Source organism: Ursus maritimus, unplaced genomic scaffold (genome assembly GCF_017311325.1).
Source record: "Ursus maritimus isolate PB19 unplaced genomic scaffold, ASM1731132v1 scaffold_6, whole genome shotgun sequence".
Lineage (NCBI taxonomy): Eukaryota > Metazoa > Chordata > Mammalia > Carnivora > Ursidae > Ursus > Ursus maritimus.
The window spans coordinates 26194033-26205064 of NW_024426774.1; the positions used below are offsets into that span (position 1 = coordinate 26194033).

Consider the following 11032-nt stretch of genomic DNA (forward strand, 5'->3'; position numbering starts at 1 on the left):
CTCAGCCCTGCTAGGATATCACGAAAGCAGCCACAGACAGCACGTCGCAAATGGATGTATCTGTGTTTCAGTAAAACTTTATTTAGAAAAGGAGGGAGCCAGCCACATTTGGAGCGGGGGCTATACTTTGCTGACTCCTGTAGAAGTGTTTTCAACAGTCTACTTGATGTGTGTGTAGGAGTTTTTAAAATTTAATTCCATGTTTTAATTTATGTAATAATGAAAATTTTTAGTAGTTATAAAGTCAAAATGATTCTGCCATAGTACCTGGAATTTGAAAATATTTCGTAGATTAAAACTTTATTTTCTTAAGTATTTTTCAAACTGGCTTTGGGCCCCAATGACATATTCTTGATGGTCTTTCATTTTTTTTTCCCCTTCAAAATTTTTAAAAGGGCCTTTCTCGGGTGCATTAATTTTTAAAATCACTTGAGTTACACCTTACAGCCCTGCATAAGCAATGATATTTTGCTGCCCCCTGCAGTTCCACTGGAGAATTACTTCAGAGGCCAGATGCAGAGTTAACGGCCATATTTTGAATTTTATTTTTTAACGCTGATACATGATGAGGTTCAGAAGTGAGAGCCCACATCAACAGTGTGTCTGTGTCACCATGGATTTATATTTACACGTTTTCTCTCTAGAAAGAGAGCTAAACACTCTTGATGCCTGTTTAATCTGTTTTTACATTACTAAACCTTAGTTCTCAATCAGTTTAAAGATATCTAAACCATAAAAAGAATCAAACAAAGACTTCTTTGTTTCCCTAAAAAAAATATTTTTGGCTTTCTAAACCCAAGTATGATGTACTTTTCTCGTTTATCAGGATGTTTCCAGTTCCTTTTACTGTCTTTATCCTTTGATCTCCTGAGAGCCCTTTTGTAAAGCTCATTCCAAAGCTAGAGCAAACAAACAGACTTTACAGGGCAAGGCCAGCCTGGCTTTTCACTGCTTTTTGGGGAACTCCAAGTGAAAAACCACCGCCTGAAATTCTCATGGATCTTCTGAGCAAATGTCTGCTGCACTGTGATAGTGGCTTCCATTGGTTCCTGAACGTTGTTCTGCCATTTGCCCTACTGAGAAATCAGGAAATTTGGGATTTTAGATAAACACTTCTATTAAGTAAGGGAAAGAGAAAAAAACAATACTTTATCATTTTTTGTGATTGTAATACAGAATATCGGAATTCAAAATGTAGGCTACTCACGCACAATATATACAAAGTTTTTAATATCTATGCTTAATGTTGTATACAGATATATTCAGCATGAAATTTTACTGCTAACTTTAATGCATCTGAAATAGGTGTCTGAAATATGAATATATGATGAACCATATTTCTTTGTTTTGCAATTTCTGCAAAATTCTGAATTCTGCAAATTCTGCAAAAGGAATTTCTGCAAATTTCTTTAAGATTTTTTTTTTTTTTTGAGAGAGAGAGAGAGTGCAAGCAGAGGGGAGGAGCAGAGGGAGAGAGAGAGAATCTTCAAGCAGACTCCTTGACCACGGAGCCCAGCGCAGGGCTTGATTCCACGACCCCGATATCATGACCTGAGCCGAAATCAAGAGCTGTCTGCCCACCCGACTGAGCCACCCAGGTGTCGCAGAGGCTGCAGATTTCTAACCTGGCTCCTGTCTTCTCCTTTCCAGGTTTTTTAAATAGCTTTGAGGAGTTGCAGGCTGAAGAATGTGGCATCCTCAATGGGTGTGAGAATGGCCGCTGTGTGAGGGTGCAGGAGGGTTACACCTGTGACTGCTTTGATGGGTATCACTTGGACATGGCCAAGATGACCTGTGTTGGTAAGGATGATGTGTGTCCTGTGGCAAGTTATTCTTGTCCTAACATTGCCTGTGACCACAGATCTCATATAACTGAGTACATTTAAGATTGATCTGCTGTGTCGGTTTGGGAAGAGGAGAGAAGTTCTGGAGATGGACGGTGGTGATGGTTGCACAACAGTGTGAATGTACTTCATGCCACTGAATGAGCCACTTAAAAGTGATTACAATGGCTGATTTTATGTTTTGCATATTTTATACCACAATTAAAAAAAATAACACTGATAGTTCATTTAAGAAGTCATATAGTGGTAGGTCGGGAAGAAAGGACAATGTTCTCGGTAATGGATTTGATTCTTCTAACTTCAGCTTTTGACTCTGCAGTAAGTAATGTTTTCCCTCAGTGCCTGACACCAGCAAAAGGGAGTGTAAATGTCTGAAAAAAATATAACTGTGGTGTAATCATTCTGGAGAACGTTCCTTCTCCAACTCCCTCTCCCTCTCTGTCTCTCGCATGGCCCTCCCTTCTATTTTTAAAAGACTGGTAAGCATACCTTTACTCTTCCTCATGTGATCTGTGACACCTTCCAGGGTCTGGCCCTTGAATTCCAGGTTTTTCCTATTTCTGTGGCTCTCCTGCTCCCTCCAGCAGCAACCCCCTTCCCCACTTCAGTTTTGTTTGTCTCCGTCAGTGGTGGGTCTGGAAAAGAGGTAAACCTGGGTTATTACAGGTGTTTCAAGTGCATTTCTTTCCTGTGGAAAGAAACCTAAGAAGGTAACTCGAGCCTTTACAGAGGCTGCCTCGAGGGCTCTCTGCTCACTTGTTTGCTTCTTACTTCGGTGTATTCCTGTCGACAAATCTGAACAGTTTTTCTGTACCTGCAGAAGGGAATTTAGAAGTAGGAAAGTTCGTCCAGCTTTCTTGAGTCTTGACTATGAAGTGTCAACCCGGCCACATGTGCATGTTGTGTTAAAAGGGAAGAAAATTCTAGAACCTCTCAGATCTAGAAAGTTGTATTTATCTTGCATGGGATTGCAACAGACAGTAGTGAGAAAGACTATCCAGTTTACTGGGAGGAGAGCAGAGCACCACCAGGCTGAGTTCCCGGCCGGAGGCCTCGATGCCTCAGGTAAGCTGTAGGTTGCTTACATCTCCTCTCAGAGTGATGGGAGAGCTTGTTTACCTGCGTGGTTTGGCTTATTGCAGATGTAAACGAATGCGATGAGTTGAACAACCGGATGTCTCTGTGCAAGAATGCCAAGTGCATCAACACTGAAGGCTCCTACAAGTGTGTGTGTCTGCCTGGCTACGTACCTTCTGACAAGCCCAACTACTGCACTCCGTTGAATACCGCCTTGAATTTAGAAAAAGACAGTGACCTGGAGTAAAAGAGAATCTATATAACCTAAGCCCATATACTCTGCACTGTGTAAAGGAGAAGAGAGAAATGTATTATACTTGAGACATTGCACCTAACCCCGAAAGTCGGAAATACAGCAACACCATGGAGTTATGTATCCTCGGAAGGAAGATGAGAGGATCCAGTGGGAGCCTGACTGGTGTGACAGACCAAATGGACATTTCTCTGAAAAACCAGTATATATAGTCTGTTCATATGTAAAATTCAGTGGAAAAGAGGCGGAACAGTGCTATTATTTTAAACAGAAGGTTGTATTATGATGTTTTTGTTTTGTTTTGTTTTTACTATTGCTTGATTAAATTCGGCATTTAAATAGTGGTGGAAATATTTTATATAATTTTCATTTTTTGGTTGTGCAGTTCCTTGGCTACTGTTTTTCTTCAGATTTTTTTTTTCATTCTCAAGTGCACAAGTCTCTGATAAAATATTGTTAAACTGTATTATAAGTATTGTTACACACGGTTACGTTACTCCTGGTCTGGAGCATTTTTAAAATCCAAATTGTCTGTCCTGTGGAGCAGGCAGTGATTTTTGTTCCAAAACTTTTATGCACATTTGGAAGAAAGTACTTTATATTTACGGCGTATTGTCTGATTTCAATGTCCGTTCTTAGCCAAGCTGCTAGTAGGCATCGATTGGATCCTTTCCTGCATTGAAATGGAAGAACTAAGGAGCTTACGTTAGTATTGTAATCGTGTAAAGTAAGCCCAGCGACATTTTTGGAAAACTTGATGATCCGACCGTATTTACCATTGTATGTTAAAGCAAAATAAATCACCATTTTTTTAGAAAAAAATATCCTACCTGAGAGTAACTGTCAATGAGTATTTGTGTACAAGCTGTATCCCCCTCCCCCATTTATTTTTACGAGTGGTTCTCCAGTAATGTAAAGTCTTTTACAGTTAATTATTAAAGCTGTTAGATATTGTTAGGGACTGAATTGTGTCCACCCCCAAGATTCATATGTTGATGTCCTAACCCTCTAGTACCTCAGAATGTGACTGTATTTAGAGAGAGGGTCTTTAAAGAGGTAATTAGGGTTTAATGCAGGTTTTGGGGCGGGCCCTAACCCGATATGACTGGTATCCTTATAAGAAGAGGAGATGAGGACAAACAGAAGAAAGAGCATATGAAGAGCCGGGGAGAAGACTGCCATCTCCAAGCCAAGGAGAGAGGCCTCAGAAGACATCAGCCCTGCAGTGCCTTGATCTCAAACTTTTAGCCTCCTGAATTATAAGAAAATTAATTTGTGTCTAAGCAGCCCAGTCTGTGGTACTTAGTTACAGTAGCCCTGGCAAACGGCACAGATACAGATCACAGACAGATACCACACGAACAGGGAAAACAGCTTTCGAGGTTCTAGTCCCTGCTTAATTTCCGGCTATAGTCACACAATTGTCAAAGTGAGTTTCAGGATCCATTTTTTTTTTTGCTTCATAAAAGCATCTGAGTTTAAAGAAAAACAATGAAACTATGTATGGGGATACCCAGCAGATAATCTCATTTAACATTTTCCTGAAATACAGGACTTTGGTTTCTAATACCTGTAGTAGGAAGAATGATGGGATATCAAAGAGGTCCCTGTCCTCTTCCCTAGAGCCTGTGAATATGTTGCTGTATGTGGCAAATAGAAATTAAGGTCACAGATGGAAGTAAAGTTAAGCAGCATTAATAGGGAGATTATCCAGGTAGGCCCAGTGTAATCACAAGCGTGGAAGAGGGAGATAGAAAAGGAGAGTCTGGGGCAAGTGTGAGACTCAGGTGAGAAAGACTTCTTTTCCCTGCTGGCGGCAGAAGAAGAGGCAAGAGGGTATGAGCCGAGGAATGTGGCTAGCTTCTAGAAGCTGGAAGAGGGAATATACCATTCTCCCCTAAAGCCTACAGAAAGCATAACTCTCTTGACACCTTGATTTCCAGCCAGTAACATGGATCCACTTCCAACCTGTAGAACTGTAAGAGGACAAATGTGTGTTGTCACAAGCCATAAACTTGCGATAATTGGTTGCAGCAGTGACAGAAATCTAAAACGTCACCCAAGCATCATAAAATGGACCTCTCAGCATTTTCAACTGATGTTTATATATGTTTATATATATATTACATTGATATCTCCCAAAACTCAGCACAAACATTTTAAATAAAATGACTCGTTGGAGCAGGTCTTGAATTATATTCCAAATGTTAGCATAGTGGGAATCATCGCGGATATTTGAAAAGCACCAAGACTATCAACGAAGTGGATATGCCCTGGGATGTTGCTGGCCAGCTCACATGCTGTTTTGAATGCATTTCCACAATGTTTTCCAAGTCTGCCTACCCATTATTTTTACCTAGGTTTGTACACACCCCCCAAAAAACATTTTATTTTTTGTAATAATACACAATTCTTTTTAGCTCCTTTCAGTAGTTACTGCAATTCTACTTTCAATGCCTATTGTCCTCGAAACCACAGGTTTAGGATTCTATGCCAGTGGTTCTAATTCATTGGCCATGAAGAGACAGGTGCATAATGGAGCACATTCTGATTGTTACACTGGTTATATAATCCGTTACGCTAATACATGTATTTTCTGACTGCCTGAGCAAGAGTCCATCCACAGAATGAGTCTGCTTACCTTGAAATACCAACAGTAACAGTCTCTTCTCTTGTCATAAAAATCAAACTCTGCTCCAGAAACACTAGACCTGGCTATCTGATTGAAACTTACATAATTTGAAGTTATGCTCTTGAAATCTGCCATGTTAGTCAAAATGACCACTAAATACAAATGTAGAAAACCAACCCCATAAACATATCGAAGGTGCTTTATACAGTTTCACCCACATTCCTCTAAAAAAACTGCATATACGTTCAAAAGAATACCACAATTTAGCTTTAGTATTTTCACATACAGAATTTCTTACTCTAAAATGTACTTGAGTTTTACTGGGAGATCTTAATGTCTTCGTATTGGCAGAAATGACAAATCCGATATCTTTAAAAATGAGGCTCATGAACATTTCATTTGGGTCATCAGTGCAAGAAAACAACATGCATGTCAGTGTTCCATGTTCTCCTTGTGCAGACAAACCAGAACCATGGATTTAGGAATTGTTCTAATACCAGCATTGAAATATTATGATCCTAACACTCTCTTCACCCTTCAAATAGGAATGACTTAAGTATGTACTGGAACATCTGTGATTGCTCAAATCTTTGGTAAGAAGAGAACAATGGCCGTCATTGATCAGTGTTGCAGGGATGGGGAATCACAATTAGGAGCAAACTCTAAGGGGAGGAATCATCTGCAAAGTGCAGGAATAAACCACAGTCTGATAAGACAGAAGACACCGTGGGGGAAAGAGTTCCTTCATTTCAGATAAAACATTTGTAATCATCACAGGAATATGAGATTCCTCTAACCAACTTTCCCCTCTCTTTAAGAGTAGGATGGCCACCACTGGAGGAAGAAATTATTGCCCAAGTCATTTATGAAGAGGATTTTTCTTTTTATCGTGCCCCTGAGTGTAACTAGAGCAGGCTTTGCTATTTTGTGACCAGACACAGAATATTCAACAGGATGCTGATAATCTATCTCGATGTCCCCCACCCCCAACACATACACATACGTAAGAATTCACTGAAATCTGAGATGCGCGGGTGGCTCAGTCGGTTAAGCATCCCCTTTGGCTCAGGTCATGATCCCTGGGTCCTGGGATCAAGTCCCATGTCAGAATCCCTGCTCAGCGAAGAGCCTGCTTCTCCCTCTGCCTGCTGCTCCCCCTGCTTGTGCTCTCTCTGTCTCTCTCTGACAAATAAATAAAATCTTTTTTAAAAAATTCACTGAAATCTGTGTAAGTATCTGGATTTTTCTGGAGAAAATCTTCTGGAGTCAGACACTCAGATTGTGGTCCTCAGACCAGTTGTTTCCTGAGAGAGATTGAGAAATGCAGAATCTCAGGCCTGTGTGCCAAGACCTTCCAGATGATTTCTGTGCATATAAAATTTTCAGACACAATTTTCTGAGCAAGCAGATTGGTTTGTTTGGCTGCATATGATTTGGGGAGTTTGGAAAACTGACGAGCCTATCCCCAGAAATTCTGATTTAGTGTTCTGGGTGTAGAGGAATTCTTGGTGAGTTGCTACTGTGTATCAGTGACACCTGCCCTTACTACCTCATGGGAGTGTAGAAGGGATCAAAACAAGATCATATCTATGAGCCAGGATTCATTGTGTGCGGATAAGGAATGATCAGTCATTGCTCTGTGCCACTAACTGCCCTTTAAAACCTTGACTCTTGTACACGCTCCTTTGTCGACGATGAATAATTAGTCCGGACTCCTTCTTCTTGATTCCCTTCCCTGCTTCTTTCCTCCAAACCTGAGGCTTCCCTTGGATACACTTTGATTTAAACTGTTCATATCCCCACAATCCATTTGCTGAAATAATTTCCTGGAGGAATTGCTGCAATGGAACATCAGAAACAAAAGATCTTAGAGGGACAGACTAGGAGATGTACGTGTAACTTCAGAAGTCATCTAAACCTTCTGCAGAAAATAAGGCAGGGGATTTTGGAGACAAAATCAGAGTAAGAAGTATTAGAAGGTAGATGGGAGAGAAGATGGGTATGAGAACAAAATGACCTCACCTACAGCAGGTAGTTAAAAGTGTCATTCAAGACTCGCAGTTTTAAGACTTCAGTATTAAAGGTTTTCTTGGATCCTCTCGTTTTTGGAGAAAAATGACCACACTGACCCACATAGTCTGGACCGTACCTGAGATTTTGTTCTCTAACCTCGAAGAAGATCCTGAGGCACAGACAGGGACCTAGAAAGGAGGTCCTGGCATCAGAGTAGTTTGGCCTTGGTGACTCAGTGGGAAGAGGCCTGGAGCCCTGTCCACCACCCTCCAGCCACGCTCAGCTGATGGGCTGGCTGTTCCTGGACCGAGTGGTAGCCTCCTCAGTCTGGGAGCACCCAACCTGCTTTTTAGCAAAGGCCATGGCGTTTAGCTCGAAGACCAAGAAGCTGTAGGGTGAATAAGGAGTTGACCATAAGAGCAGCCGAATCCTTCTGTCCAACTGCCATTCATAATTTTCAACTTCTAATTTCAAAATGACTTGGCTGGAAGCAAGGGTTGGGGACTAGGACAGGAACCTGTGGACTCCTTGCACCTATGGACATTGAATCAAAGTTTGGAGAGTAATTAAATATTCTCCAAAGTCTCCCAGCCTGGTACGGATGGGGCAGAAACTTACTTCCTGTGGGATATCACTGCTTCCCTCATCATCAACGCCTTCTATGCTTCTCTTCATCAGCACTGTCCGGCAGAACTTTCTGTGCTGATGGAAAGGTTCTGTATCTGAGCTGTCCAGTGTGATAGCCGGTAGCCACAAGTGGATATTGAGCACTTGAAATGTAACTAGTGTAACTAAGGACCTGAGCTTTTAATTTTACTTTTCTTTGAATAGCCTGGCTAGTGACTACCATGTTGGTCAGCACAGCCTGGGGATCTGACCCTTCACTGGCCCTTCACCAGGACCCATTCTCTCCCGATCGCTTCTCCCAATCTATAGTCCCTAGTGCATTACTAGGCAGAAGGCTGTTTGTGGTAAAGAAACGATGTCTTTATTCCTGCAAGTGCCCTCCAAAGCAAATATGCAGTTAGTGTTTAAGAAAATCAACAAGTGAAATCACATCACTCATCATGTCTCATCTTCAGAGATAGCCCACACGCTTCATTTTTGCAAAATATAACCAGTTTTGCCATAGTAGCAGAGAATGCCATGAAGAAGACCACAGAGCCCTGAACTCTGAGAAAGGGCCAGAGATAGACACCAAGAGAGGGAGAACTCCTCTTTAGCCCCTCTGACCTTCTTTATCATAACTCCAGGTTTCTCCAAATTCGGTCACTAATGGAACATCAGCATCACCTGGAAACTTGCTAGAAATGCAAATCCTCAGCTCTACCTCACACCCACTGGACCAGAAACTCTGTGGGTGCCATACAGCAATCTGTGTTTTAATAAGCGCTCCAGAAAATCCTGATACATGATAAAGTTGGAGATTGCTGCCCTAAATAATCATCTGTTCACTAGGCAACAGGTGCTCACTGGGCTCCAGGAATCAGAATACTTTTTTCAAGAATGTCCAGCCCCCTCAGTGCCCTCCACTGGAGGGGCCCCAAATAAATGCTGACTTTCTGAGCACGTCATCCAGTAGATATTTCTATTTACTGAAGGTCTACTAGAGCACAACACTAATTATTTTTTGTACGTTGCACATTTAACCAATTAATCTGAGTATTGAGAGGTGTTGGTGGAGCTGGCTGTTACCAGCTCCTGAGAGCAACCATACATATCTACTCTCAACCACATTGGTGCCTGGAAATTGGCCATGATGAGAGTATTTACATCACAGAAATTGGCAAACAGCTGATGATTAAACATTTATCAGTATACCACTGAATCATCCTTTCTTATAAAAGGAAGGAAACAGGATCAGTGAAGTTGAGTTGGCCAAGATGGCGTATGTATGAATTTTAACCCAGATCTTATGAACTCTAAAACCAGCCTGGTTTTGTTACAGGGCTCTCCTGGTGATACTTGAGTTTCACTTAACTGGGGGCATCCAGAGTCTAAATAGGAGAAACAGACACCATGCCTAGAAGGCACCAGGCTCAGAGTACCCTTCTATAGAGCAGAGGAGTCTCAAACAGGTAGGTGGGATTCCTATGAGGGAAGATTGTATTAATCATATAATAAAGCCACACTTTCTGGGCTGGCTTAACAATTTTTCAAAACATTTCCCTTCAAGAAAGTCTTTCATGTTTAAGTTTTTCTTGGCTCCTTTCTTGGAAAAATTGGTCACATTGACCCACAAGTTTAAATTTCAAGTTTAACTGGGATTTACTCTCTCATCCTGACCAGGATCTTGAGGTGCAGACAGGGATTTTGACAGGGAGTGCATTGAACATGTGGATAATTTAGGGAGCAATGTCATCTTTCTTTTTAAAAGATTTTATTTATTTAACAGAGAGAGAGCACGAGCAAGGGGGAGCGACAGAGGGAGAAGGAGAAGCAGACTCCCCGATGAGCAGGGAGCCTGACAACAATGTAGGGCTCGATCCCAGGACCATGACCTGAGCTGAAGGCAGACCCTTAACCAACTAAGCCACCCAGGAGCCCTGAGAACAATGTCATCTTAACAATACCAAGCCCATGAACATGAGATGTCTTTCCATTTACGTAGGCCTTCAATTTCTTTCAACAGTGTAGTATAGTTTTCAGAATATAAATGTTACATTATCTTGTTAAAGTTATATTTTCTTCTTTTTGATGCTACTATAAATGAAAGTGTTTTCATAATTTCAATTTCAGTTTACTTTTTGCTAGTATGTAGAAATACAGTTGTGTTTTGTATATTGACCTAATATCCTACAATCTTGCCAAACTCTGAAGTTTTGTTTTTAGTGAATTCCTTAGGATTTTCTTTTCTTTTAAAGCAATGCAGCTGCATTTCTTTCCATTTTTTAAGGTTTTTAAAAAGATTTATTTATTTTATTTATTTGAGAGAGAGTGGGGGGCGAGGGGCATAGGGAGAGGGAGAGAGAATTCTCAAGTAGACTCCCCACTGAGCACGGAGCCTGATGTGGGGTTCAATCCCAGGACCCTGAGATTATGACCTGAGCCACAACCAAGTTTGGCCACCCAAGCAACTAAACCACCCAGGTGCCCCAGGATTTTATATATACAAGATTATGCCAACCACAAAAACAGTTTTAATTCTTCCTTTCCAATCTGGATACTTTGTGTTCCATTTTCTTCCTTAATTGCCCTCGTTAGGACCTCCTT

The 11032-nt window shown here is 41.2% G+C and overlaps 1 protein-coding gene across 4 annotated transcripts in view; it reads left to right on the forward strand.

Moving 5' to 3' along the window:
• The window catches only part of LTBP1 (latent transforming growth factor beta binding protein 1), a 228609-nt gene extending 224611 nt beyond the window's left edge, over window positions 1-3998 (forward strand). For all 4 annotated transcript variants that reach the window (XM_008700245.2, XM_008700246.2, XM_008700247.2 and 1 more), the window contains 2 exons: window positions 1651-1800; window positions 2987-3998. In XM_008700245.2, the coding sequence (XP_008698467.2) occupies window positions 1651-1800; window positions 2987-3168 (332 nt within the window). In that variant the 3' untranslated portion in view covers window positions 3169-3998. The remainder of the gene's footprint in view (window positions 1-1650; window positions 1801-2986) is intronic.
• Window positions 3999-11032: the final 7034 nt, after the last annotated feature.